Here is a 12,844-nt window from a genome sequence, read left to right as displayed (position 1 = left end):
GTAGGATTAGGGGACCTGTGCTCTATTATAATAACCTTTTCCCGTTTGAAGTGTAATTATTTCTACTCTCATCTGGTTTTAGGTGATGGAAGGAGAGACACTGAGATGGGCACATGGACTTGCAACGTGAACTCATGACAGCAGGTACTTGTATCAGGTTCCAGTGGTCTAAGGTACCTGGGTAAGGCATGGGTGCTGTGTGTCTGTTGGCCATGGTTTTCTCTGGTCTCAATGTGTTAATTTCAGTGTTCATAGAAATGTTTGTCTTTATTTATAGCCTATCCAAGAGCTGTGCTGCGGCAGAGAAGGTAAGAGCTTGGGTGTTTTACCTCTGGGAAGGTGGGGATATGAGAACCAAGCCTTTGATAGTTAGTCTTGTCTGGTTCTTTCTCATATAATCCCTCAAGTTTTATGGACAGATGTTGGATTGATCAAGTGGCTGCTGAAACCATAACAAAATGTCAAGAAACGGGGTCTTTCCAACCCTGACCATTCTGGGGGGGGGGGGGGTCTGTGGTTTTAGCATTGGAGAGGCAAAGAGACCCATTTGAGACTTAGATTTTTAACCCTCTCTGAAGTGTTGTTTCTTTCTGTCCTTTGAGTTGCAGACCCAGATGAAAGTGACCCATCTGTTCAGGGAGCTGGTACCTCATTGTCTTCATTGAGCATCAGTGTCTGTGTAGTGCTTGTTGCTAGAACCCATTGAGTTACCTGTGCTCATTCCTTTGCTGTGAGTTTAGCTGAGTGTTGCTCTCTGCTGTATGGGGGGACACTGCTGGTTGTTATCAGCTGTGCTTTAAAGAGAGGAATTCCTGTTTCTGGTAAAGTTTAGGTCACATCTCTTCTGAAATTGCTGTCTCTATTCTCTGGTTTGGGTGATGAAGGCCCTGCCTGTGGATCTTGTGTCAGCAGGTAAGTCTGGATTGCTTCCTTAGGTAACCAGGCAGATAGTCTCAGTTACGCTTTGCTAGGTAGAACTCTGTGTAGACAACAAAGTTTTATTGCTTATGAAGAAAAACATGTAGTGTAAAACCTGAAATCCAGCTTACCTTGAATTAAAGCACATAAAATCTTAGGAGATACAGTATCTTAATGGCACAGCTTGGAAGAATGATGTAGGAATTCTTAAGCATGAGTCTTGTTGTAATGGCCATTACATCTCTACTTTTGCAGCTAAACACACCAGGGATGAGCTGTCCTCTAGAAGAACCCCTGCATCTGCCTCTCTTGGCAAGTGGTCCAAGCAGTGACATACCCATGTTAGCAGTTCCAGGTGGGTGTGTTACGTGTATTTGAAGTCTTCTCTCTTGTTCTCTGCAGTGTACTAGAACCTACACGTGCTTTGTATAACTCGTTTCCTACCTGCTCCTCTTGTAATGTCCAGTTTTCCTAATAAACATCTTTTGAAGTCATTGCTTTGTGCCTGTTTTCCAAGGGTCTGAGTGTTCTCATGTGTTGCTTGTCCTCAGTGATGTATTCCCTTTGGATCATGCAGGGAAGAGAACAGAAAGGCCTAATGGCTCCCGTTGGGTGAGAACTTTAAACTGCCAGGTCAAAATATAAGACCTTTTGTAATAGTTTCTCTGTTCTGAGTATTTTCTTGGAGCATCCTGATGACTGGAAGATGATGAGGAAACAAATTGGAAGTTGTGATGTGGTTTGATTCCTGTGAAGTGCCAGGCCCTGCAGGGAAGTTCAGCCCTATGAAGTTAAGAGTTCCCTGGCACTTCCATGGATACCAAGGCTTTGGCTTCATCCTGGTTGGTTTTTGCTCCAAAGGAGGACTGAGCAGAGAGCAGAATGCACCCAGTGGTCCTTAATGTGCAGCCCCTCACTGTGGTTGCAGTTCAGATTGCTGCCGGGGGGAAGTGGCCTGTGTGCCCACAGGAGGTGACAATCTGTGTGTGTGCATGTCTGTATTTACTTACAGATCCTTCTGCAGAAGCTCCCTGGTGTGTTGTGTAGCTCAGTTTGGCTTTGTTCTCATTTCAGCTGTGCAGCCATTACCAGAAGCACTCAGAAATACACCTTTTTTCCATGCTTAATCTTTTTCACATACAACGTTGTACTTGTCTTGCTGAGCAGCAGAAATGAACAGTCCATACAAACAGCTACTGCAGAAGCAGTAAGTTCAGGAGCTGCCATGAGATGATTTTGGAGCCTTGCCCAACCAAGATTACAGTAATCCTATAGCAAACATCTTCAGCACATTACAAACCATCCCAAAGTTGTGCTGTTTGCCTCAGCAATAACCCTCTTCAAACACAACCTGCTCCAGTACCTTGGTTTGGCACATCCCAGTGTTGGTGCTGTGTGTGTAGCACTGGTGTAGTGGGCTGGGAGGCAGCTTGCTCCCTGGGAAGAGGATGCTGTGATGTTGGATGCAGTAGAAGTTCAGTGAATACCTCTTCTTAGGGGAAACAAATAGGTTAAATCTTGTAGCTTTACTATCCTTTGGGTAAACAAACTTCCTGCTTCCATGGGGTGAGAGGGGAGACACTTTCAACCAGGTCTGGCCTGGAAGCATCATGGGCTGCTTGCAGATGAGGAACCATCCACTGCCCTTTGAATCCACCAGAGCATAAATAAACCTGTTTTATATCTGCTTTGATTGTGTGAATTCCTGCTTGTTGCAAAGGTATCTGTGAAGTGAAATCTCATGTCTAAGTTGTATTTTGGGGAAGGAAGAGGGCAAAGAGCAATGTGCACACCTTGTGCTTTCTATAAAGTCACAGAATGGTTTGGGTTGGAAGGGACCTCAAAGCTCATCCATTGGCAGAGACCCCTTCCACTGGAGCAGCTGCTCCAAGCCCCTGTGTCCAGCCTGGCCTTGAGCACTGCCAGGGATGCAAGCTTTCTCTTAGCTGCACATCAGTGGTGTTGCTGTGATGCTCTATGAACTGTAGGTGGCAGGGATGTTCCAGCGTCGCAGCATCTCTACAGCCCTGCGTGGAGAAGTTTGAGCAGCGAGTTGATACTTGATGTATCAGACACAGTTCCACAGGGGAAGCAGGGATTAAAGGAGATGGATTCAGTCATTTTAACCATCCTATTGTTCTATTTATAGTGAGTTCTTGGTTCTTGGACAAGGTGTGGAGAGTCTGGGATTTGGTTCATTCACAAAGGCAGCGTTTCTCCACAATGAATTCCTCTGTTGTGCCAAACACAGAATGAGAACCTGTTTAAGAATCTCATTAAGGTTTGCTTCTCCTTTCAGCAGACCACTCTATTCAAACTGTGATAAATCTATTCTGACTTCTTCCTGCTCATCTGAGACTCTTCAGTCTCCACAGAATCTGCTTTTCCTCATCAGGAAAGCAAATAAAGCCAAGCTAGAACTAATCTCCTGCTGCTTCTAAGAACCATGTCATTCCTTTGTGCGTGTGTCTTCTTACTAGCCCAGCAGTGGTTACTGTACATGCCAGAAGGACCTGTTACCATGCAGCTTCTGGACACAGGTTAACAATGTAAGTAAGGGGCTACAAGGAACCTGGAGAGGGGCTTTGGACCAGGGCCTGTAGGGACAGGCCAAGGGGAATGGCTTGAACCTGCCCGAGGGGAGACTGAGCTGAGCTCTTAGGCAGAAGCTGTTCCCTGTGAGGGTGCTGAGGCCCTGGCACAGGGTGCCCAGAGAAGCTGTGGCTGCCCCATCCCTGGCAGTGCTCAAGGCCAGGTTGGACACAGGGGCTTGGAGCAGCTGCTCCAGTGGAAGGGGTTGGAGCTGGAGGAGCTTTAAGGTCCCTTCCAACCCAACCACTCTGTGCCTGGACTTGGGATGTTTGTTTTAGTGGAGGACAGGTCCTTGGGGTGTTTGGTTGTTTCAGTGTCAGTTTCAGTACAGGACTGGAATTTTGAGTGTTTGTTTCAATGGAGAACTGGACTTTGGGGTGTTTCTTCAGTGGAAGACTGGACTTTGCAGTGTTTTAGTGGAGGACTGAATTTTGGTGTGTTTGTTTCAGTGGAGGACTAGACTTTTGTATGTTAGTTTAGATGCAGACCTGGACTTTGGGGTGTTTGTTTCAATGGAGAACTGGAATTTGGAGTGTTAGTTTCAGTGCAGGACTGGACTTTGGGGGAGGTTTGTTTCAGTGCAGGACTGGACCATGTGTTGTCTCTGGTGCTGGGCAGCTGAGTGGGCACTGCAGTTTGTGGGTGCAAATTACCTTTTAGGTAGGAGGAGTGACAGGAATGCGGGTGGCACCATCCCGATCCCTGCCGGTGCCGCCGCCCGGAGCAGGCCCCGGCTCCCGTCGGTCCCCGTGTGACTCACGGGGCCGCGCCCGGGCCTCGCCCGCAGCCCGTCCCGGCTGCGCCAATGGGGCCGCCCTGCGCTGGGCAGGTGAGCGGCTGGAGCCGCTCCTGTTCCGGCCCCGCCGCCATGGAGCCCGTGGGCACCTGGGGCCCTGCGCAGGCTGCGGCCTGGCTCCGAGGTGAGCACCGGGGGGGGGGACCCGTGGGCTCCGTCCCTGGGTCCGGGCCGGTTGGGGGGGTCTGTCCCCGGGTGCCCTATGGGCTGACACCGGCTCCGCTGCCTGCATGGGGCCGGCGCTGCTGCAGCCGGACACACCGGGTACAGCCGGACACACCGGGTACAGCCGGACACACCGGGTACACCGGGTACAGCCGGACACACACACCGGGTACACCGGGTACGGGTGCACTGACCCGGTGCGGCCCGGGCAGGGTTGGACGGTGCCGTGCAGGGTTACCCGTTCGAGGCCTGGGGGCTGGCGGGGCCCGAGCTGCTGGGGCTGGGAGCGGAGGCGCTGGAGGCGCTGGGAGTGCGGAGCCTGGGGCACCAGGAGCTGCTGCTGGAGGCCGTGGAGCAGCTCCGAGCGCTGGTGAGTGCGGCAGCCACGGGAGGGAGGACGGACACGGGAGGGAGGACGGACACGGGAGGGAGGACGGACACGGGAGGGAGGACGGACACGGGTGTGCTATGGGCTGCGGTGCTCGGGGGCAGGATACGGAAGCGGCTCCGCTGCCCTCACCCCTGTGCCCGCAGGAAGCAGGGCTGGGGGGCACCAGCCTGCGGACCCTGACCCGGAGGCTGCGGGACCTGGCGCAGGGCACCCGGAGCCTGGTGCTGGGGGGGCTGCAGGCAGGGGCTGCCCCTCGGCCGCCCTCCCTCACCCTCCTGGCTCACGTCGTGGACCTGGTCCGGGCTGCCAAGGGGCTCTTCTGCTGGCTCAACAGGTGTGGGGTGGGTACGGGCAGGGGGGGTGCTGGGTGCCCCCCACATGTGGGGCTGAGCTCTCTGCCCCCCACTTCCATACCCAGGTACCTGTTCTCCACCCTCAATGACTTCTCGGCCAGCCAGGACATCGTGGTGCTCTGCGCCCAGCTGGCAGAGACACTGCAGGCGGTGGGTGCTGCCCCGAGGCCATGGTGATGGGTGTGATGCTGGGGGGGGGGGGGGGGATAGAGCCAGTCCCTGCTCTATGGTCCCCCAAAGCTCTGCCCGTTGGAGTGGGGCAAGGGGGGATGTGGTACATGAGGGGGGTCCCTGTGGGGCCTGCCCAGCTGGGATGGAAGGGGCTGAGCCATCCTGTCCTGCTCAGCCCCATGTGTTGCCCCCCCAGGACTGTCCTGCGGCCAAGAGGGACACCCGGATCCTGCAGATTGTGAGTGCTGGGTGAGGAGGGGTTGGCAGGCACGGGGGGGGGTTAATGCTGCCACAGCCCCTGCTGAGCCCCCCTGTCCCCTCCTGAGCCCCCCCTGTCCCCTCCTGAGCCCCCCCTGTCCCCTCCTCACCCCCCCTGTCCCCTCCTCACCCCCCTGTCCCCTCCTGAGCCCCCCCTGTCCCCTGCTCAGCCCCCCCTGTCCCCTCCTCACCCCCCCTGTCCCCTGCAGTGCCAGCACATCGAGGGTATCTGTGAGAGCATCGTGTGCTGCAGCCCCCCGGCCCTGCTGGACCGCAGGGCTGTGCTGCAGCGTGTGGAGCTGCAGGGCAGCCCCCCCGTGTCCCCTGGCACCCTGATGCTGCCCTGTCCCCTAACGCCACCCTCCGAGCCCTTGGGGAGCACCCCCCACCTCTTCACTGCCCCACTGGTGAGTCCCCACCAGCCCAGTGCCCCCCAGTGCCCCCCAGTGCCCCCCAGTACCTGGCACCCCCCTCACACCTCCCTCCTGTGCCCTCCCAGGGTCTCAACATCACCTCCACCACCTCCTGCCTGCACTTTGTGTCTGCAGCTACCTCGGAGGTGAGTGAGGGGCTCCCTATGAGCCCCCTGAGCCTCCCAGTCCCGAGCTGGGGGAGCACAGCCTGGCCATGGTGGGAGCCCCCCCTGCACCCCAGTGCACCCCAGTGCACCCCAGTGCTGTGCCAGCTCAGGGGTTAACCCTGCCTCTGCCCTAGGCCCTGGCTGCCCATAGGGGCCTCATCCTGCCCGGAGATGAGATCGTGCAGGTCAATGAGCAGATTGTGGTGAGCTGGAGAGCACATGGGCACGAGGGTGGTGTGGGTCTAACAGTCATGGATGGGGAGCTGCAGGGCTGGAAGGAATTGGGGGGGATGGGGCCTGTGGGGGGGACATGAGGGGTTGGAGGGGGTGACACAGGAGCTGCATCCTACAGGGATGGGAAAGCTCTGGGGGTCACAGAAGCCTGGGAAGGTGTGGGGAGCCATGGGAGTGCATAGGGCTGGGAGGCCATGGGGCAGTGTGGGGCTGGGGGGCTATGGGGCAGTGTGGGGCTGGGAGCCCATGGGGCAGTGTGGGGCTGGGAGCCCATGGGGCAGTGTGGGGCTGGGAGGCTATGGGGCAGTGTGGGTCTGTGTGTCCCCTGTGGGTCACCAGGCAGTGCATGCAGGTGGGTTGGACACGCGTCAACCTGGCAAAGAAGCTGCTGGAGAACGGGAGCAGAGTGACACTGGTGCTGAAGAAGATCCCCCTTGACCCACCCGGCTCCCCACCCCCTCCCAGGCAGCAGGTGAGTGATCCCAGCGCTCCCAGTACAGCCCCAGTGCCACACTGGGAGCACCGCAGGGATGGGGCAGCTCCCATCACCTTGGTGGTCCCTCAAGCCAGGACATCACCTGCACCTGACTCTCCATCCGCAGCTCCTGGAACCATTTGTGGATGCTGCAGAGTCCTCCAGCACCAGAAGCAGTGAGTGCAGCCCCATGTCCCTGACCCCCAGGTGAGCCTGGTGCCTGGCACCCTGACTGCCCCAGCCCAGCCCCATGGAGCCGCATCCAGGGCTCCTTCCCGGCAGGATCGGTGCCGGCAGCGCAGCCGCTGCTGCACATGTGCTGGGAAGGTGCCAGGGTCTTAAGGAATGGAAAAAGCAGCAGTTGTGTTTGTAACTCATTCACTTGGAGACGTTTTCATGGCGCTGGGTCTATATTTAGATGTGGCTTTTCTCGCTCCCGGAATGGAAACACACACATGGAGCCGGTAGCAGGAGCCAGGCTGGGCTCTGACCGAGCTGGTGCCGTTGCCTCCAGCCCCACTGCTCCTTGGGCAGGGGGAGCTGTGGGTGCCTGAGCAGTGTGGGGCTGCTGGAGTGGGACCCCCACGGTGCTCAAGGGGGTTTGGGGCTCAAGGATCCCTCTTTCCTCCAGTGCTGCTGACTTTGACTCGGGGCCAGACTCTGCCCTGGACCCTGTCACGGACGAAGAGGCAGGAGAGGACAAGAGCCTGAGGCTGCCCAGAGAGGCTGTGGGGCAGCTGGCAGCACTGCCCTGCTATGGTAGGAGGGGAGCAGAGGGGGTACATGGGGTGCAGCGGTTACCCTGGGGCAGAAGCTGCAGCCCCCATTGCTGTGTGCAGGTGCTGCAGAGGAGGTGGCGCAGGACAGGGGCTCCCCTCCGGGCACCCCTGCTGCAGAGCTCAGCCCCATGGCAGCCCCTGCGGATGGGGCTGGGGGTGCAGAGCTCAGCCAGCACCGTCAGGAGGTGAGAACTGGTGGGAGAGGAGCATTGAGCCTTGTGGGGGGACACAGACACTGTGGGGCACACAGGACATGAATGAGCTGGGCAGCAGCATGTCTGTGTTGGGGGTACAGGCTGGGGGGGTCTCGGGGCTGTGGGTACTGCTGGGGGGCAGTTGGGGTTACCTAATGCTGCTCTGTGCTCCCCCTGGTGCTGTCCCATAGCACTTGGCTCTGTTTCCCTATCCAGGGCAGCCCCCAGAGAGGACACAGACCCAAAGGTGAGTGAGACCCTGTGTGGCTGCTGTGCACAGGGGCTGGGGGCTCCCCCTGCTGCCCCCCCCCCTGCTCTGACCCCCCCATGCCCCTGCTGCCAGGGGTGGCGACCAGGCTGAGCCGCCGGCGGGTGTCGTGCCGGGACCTGGGCCGGGTGGACTGCGATGGTTGGCTCCTCAAGAAGAAGGAGCACGTGGGCTTCATGGCCCACAAGTGGAAGCGATGCTGGTTTGTGCTCAAGGGACACACATTGTACTGGTACCATCACCCCAACGTGAGTGGTACCCCCGGGTGTGCTTGGGGCTCCTGTCCCCAGTGCTCGCATGGGTAAGGGACACGGTTGTCTCCTGTGCAGGATGAGAAGGCTGTGGGACTGCTCAATGTGGCCACCTATGACCTGGAGAGCACAAGGGAGCAGAAGAAGAAATAGTGAGTGGGGTTTGTCTCACCATGGACATCCTGGCTCTGGTGGGTGATGCTGTCCATGGGGCACATGGGTACCAGCTGCATGTCCCTGTGCCCATGATCGGGTCCCCCTGGGGCTGGTGGTGTCCCCATAGGGCTGCAGGAGTGTCCATCCCACAGCATGGGAGCCCCTGCTCTGAGCAATGTGTGTTGTGCTGCTGGTGGTACCTGGGACAAGGATGAGCTCCAGAGCAGCTTCAGTGCAGGGAAAGCTGGGTTGGGATGGTTGGGGCTGTGGTGCAGGAGAGCCTGGATGTGGGCTCGGGACTGGCTCTGGTGCTGGGTAACCTGCTTGTCCTGCTCCAGCGTGTTCCAGCTCTGCCATCAGAGGTACAAACCCTTCATCTTCGCTGCAGAGACGTTGGCTGATTTGAGCATGTGAGTAAGGCACCAACCAGTGCCCACCAGTGCTGGCCCCATAGCACAGGGCTGGCCATGACCTGACTGTCTCTGTGTCCTTCCTTTCCCCAGGTGGGTCAGTCACTTAATAACAGCCAAAACAAAGCACACGCTGGCACACCAGTCAGTCCCAGACAGGGAGGAAGGTAACCCCCGTTCTGGGGCTGGGAGATGGGGTTGGTTCCCTGGGGCAGATGGTGGGACCCCCATGCCCGGTCCCTCATTCCCATCATCTGGGGGAGATGTGGGGATGCTCCATGACAGGAGGGCTGGGGGGGGCCAGGGAGGGGTTCCCACTCCCTCTGCTGTCACTGTCTCCATTCACCTGCAGACTGCTACAGTGAGACAGAGGCTGAGGATCCTGATGACGAGAGCCCCAGGCCTGGCTGTGACCTGGTGAGCTGCCCTTGGGGACACCATGGGGGGGATGGAGGATCCTGGTCTCACCCCATGTGTCCCTCAGCCAGGGAAGAGGTTACAGAACACCCCAGATAAAGCCCCACTGCCCCCGGCTTGCAGTGAGCCCAGCAGCCCCCAGCCCTGTGCATCCACGGGTGAGTGCTGGGGGTGACATCTGTCACCTTGTGTGCACCCCTTCAGTTGGGGCCTCCCTTTGGGGTGCATGGGGTGTAACCGGATTGGGGTTATCTGGGTGTGAACCATGGGGTGTGTTGGGATTCTCTTGGGGCTGAAACCTGTTCCCCACCCAGAACCTAGTGGGGAGGACCTGGAGTGCCTGATGCGGAGCCTGAAGCAGGGGGGGGTGTCCCTCATGGGGCGGCAGCTGACGCAGGAGCAGTACCGCAGGTCCTTCATCCGCCGCAGCAAGAACCCCCTCATCAATGCCAAGGTGCACATGGTGCGCGCCCTGCAGAGCACGCTCAAGGTGGGAGCCTGCGGCCCCCTTCACCCCACAGAGCCCCCCTCACCCCACAGAGCCCCCTTCACCCCACAGAGCCCCCTTCACCCCATAGAGCATCCTTCACCCCACAGAGCACCCTTCACCCCACAGAGCCCCCTTCACCCCATAGAGCATCCTTCACCCCACAGAGCACCCTTCACCCCACAGAGCCCCCTTCACCCCACAGAGCATCCTTCACCCCACAGAGCCCCCTTCACCCCACAGAGCCCCCTTCACCCCACAGAGCACCCTTCACCCCACAGAGCACCCTTCACCCCACAGAGCCCCCTTCACCCCACAGAGCACCCTTCACCCCACAGAGCCCCCTTCACCCCACAGAGCCCCCTTCACCCCACAGAGCACCCTTCACCCCACAGAGCACCCTTCACCCCACAGAGCCCCCTTCAGCCCACAGAGCACCCTTCACCCCACAGAGCACCCCTCACCCCACAGAGCACCCTTCACCCCACAGAGCACCCTTCACCCCACAGAGCACCCCTCACCCCACAGAGCACCCTTCACCCCACAGAGCACCCCTCACCCCACAGAGCACCCTTCACCCCACAGAGCACCCTTCACCCCACAGAGCACCCCTCGCCCCACAGAGCCCCCCTCACCCCACAGATCACCCTGCCCGTGTGGGGCTGCCCCACATCACCCCCTCTGTCCCAGCAGGCGAAGCTGCTGGAGCTGCAGGCGCTGGAGCAGCTGCTCAGTGATGCTGCCCTCACCTCCGAGAGCTTCTCCCGCTGGAAGCAGGAGCACCAGGAGCTGTACCAGGAGCTGCAGCAGGGCTGGACCAGGCGGCAGGGCCAGGACCAGGACATGGGGCTTGGGGCTGAGCGAGGCCTCCCCCAGGAGGGGGCTGAACCCTGAACCCCCCCCCGATGTGTCTGCAGTGCTGTGGGGCAGAGCGGGTGCTGTGCCCATGCAGGGATGTGTGCAGGACATGGGTGAGGCTCAGCCCCCAGCATGGACCTGCCGCAGGAAACGTGGCTCCTGCTCCATCCCCTTCCCTTGGCTGGGACCTGCCCTGAGCAGTGACTGTTCCCAAGGATGTTCTGCCTCACCTGCTGCTGAGGACATGGGATAGACCAAGGCTGCAGATCCCCACTGGGCTTTGGCCTATCCCCAATGCTAACCCTCCATCGCTCCACTTTTCTCCCCTTTGTCTCTCCATTTTCCTCTCTCATTACACTTCTCTCTTGCTTCCATCCCTCTCATTCTCAGTATCCCCTTTCCTAGCTCCTTGTGCCACACTTCCCTCTGTACACCACCTCGGATGCCTCAGAACCTACCTGCCAAAGTGCAGGTGTCCACCCCCTGTTCCTAACCCTAAGTGGCCAGGACAGGAAGCTGGTGCTGGGCATCACCTGCAGATGGTGAGCTCCGGACAGTGCCACCACCATGGCAATCCAGCCTTGCCTTGCCACCTAAAGGACCCCACCTGGGTCCTGCCCCCTCAGGTGCCCCAAGCCCAGCTCTGAGTGCACCCATCCCTAAACAGCCAGTGCTAACCTGAAATAAACTGGTTTTGTGTAAGGATACCCACTGATGGATGCACTGCTGAACCCTAACACATCCAGGAGCTCTCGCTGCAGAATTAAAACCCTGAGCAGGAGCAATGTCCCCTTTTCCCTATAGCCATTACTGTGACCCTGGGGAGGGGATGAGCTGTGTAGTGACACCTCACAGGCATAGGGAAAGCTTAACCTAAACCTCCAAACACCCTCTGGAGTCCTGGAGCCCAGCTCAGAGTGAACCCAGGCCCTGCTCCCACACCTGAGGTTACAAAGCTGCTCATGTCCTTGCCAGGCCACTCTCCATCATGTTGGAAAAGCTGTGGCTGATAGAGGGGAAGCATCACACCCGGTTCTAGGTATACATATACATATATAAGATATATATGTCTACAGATATGTAGCTGTACTATGAAAAGGGCTTGTAAACAGCCAGTGGGAAGGGGCTGTGAAATCCCAAGTACCTGCCATGGGACAGAACACAGGCTAAGGACAATGCCCTGGCCCTAAGGGCCTTTAATGTTTCTCCAGGATAAGGTTTCTCTTCCAACTAAGTCAGTGGTTCCCATACACATACATCAGTATAAACATGTGTTTTATCTGTCCATATATGTGGGTGACCTGGTTTAGTGTGAGGTGTCCCTGCCCATGGCAGGAGGGTTGGAACTGGGTCATCTTAAACTCCTTTCCAACCCTATTCTATGATTCTGTGTATGCTTTAAACACGTATAAGGTGTATGAAGGTGCATAAACACATGTAAAATGTCAAACACATCCTGCAGTGTCTGCTGTTTGCCTGCAGGTGTACTCGAGTCTCACTCCTCCCCCTGCCTGTCCAGTGTGCCCAGTTCCTGCAGGATAAACCAGAACCATGGAATTACATTGGAAAAGACCTTTAAGGTCCCAAGTCCAACGCTCACCCCTGCCCTGCCCCATGGCCCTGAGGCTGTGTGAGCAGGGCCGGGGGCCGCAGCCCGTTCCACTGCCCGAGCACCCCCCGGGGCCGGGATCGCTCCTCAGCCCCGGTCTGCAGGCAGCGCCTGCCCTGCCTCAGCCGGGCACCGGCACCGGGACCGGGGCAGGACACAGGGCCGGACAGCGGCCGTTCCAGAACGTTCCGTTCCGCTCGCTGCGTCACAGCCACCGAACCCGGGGCCGGGGGGTCTCCGGGGTAACCGCTCCACGCTCGGCAGACGCGGAGGCACAGAGGCACCGAGCCACGGGGTCCCGGTGCCACCGGCTCACGGATCCACGGATCCAGAGATTCCCGGATCCAGATTCCCGGATCCACAGATCCACAGATTCCCGTATTCCCGGATCCACAGGTTCCCGGACCCACAGGTTCCCAGATTCCCGGATCCCCGGATCACGGACCCACAGGTTCCCGTATTCCCGGACCACGGATCCTCGG

At 58.2% G+C, this 12,844-nt stretch overlaps 1 protein-coding gene across 1 annotated transcript; it reads left to right on the top strand.

Moving 5' to 3' along the window:
- The first annotated feature begins 4,331 nt into the window (after nucleotides 1-4,331).
- CNKSR1 (connector enhancer of kinase suppressor of Ras 1) lies at nucleotides 4,332-11,458 on the top strand. The gene is given in 21 exon segments (XM_034069435.1): nucleotides 4,332-4,430; nucleotides 4,684-4,841; nucleotides 5,006-5,196; nucleotides 5,281-5,365; nucleotides 5,583-5,624; nucleotides 5,854-6,051; nucleotides 6,144-6,203; nucleotides 6,359-6,427; nucleotides 6,811-6,930; nucleotides 7,061-7,140; nucleotides 7,565-7,734; nucleotides 7,737-7,897; nucleotides 8,123-8,153; nucleotides 8,250-8,422; nucleotides 8,504-8,577; nucleotides 8,920-8,991; nucleotides 9,085-9,158; nucleotides 9,344-9,408; nucleotides 9,476-9,566; nucleotides 9,723-9,898; nucleotides 10,589-11,458. Coding segments are annotated over 21 exon segments (2,343 nt in total). The 5' UTR covers nucleotides 4,332-4,378; the 3' UTR covers nucleotides 10,790-11,458.
- The last annotated feature ends 1,386 nt before the right edge of the window (nucleotides 11,459-12,844 follow it).

The sequence above is a fragment of the Melopsittacus undulatus genome, chromosome 14 (assembly GCF_012275295.1).
Source record: "Melopsittacus undulatus isolate bMelUnd1 chromosome 14, bMelUnd1.mat.Z, whole genome shotgun sequence".
In the NCBI taxonomy this organism is placed as follows: Eukaryota; Metazoa; Chordata; class Aves; order Psittaciformes; family Psittaculidae; genus Melopsittacus; species Melopsittacus undulatus.
This window is presented reverse-complemented; position numbering and strand designations above follow the sequence as displayed.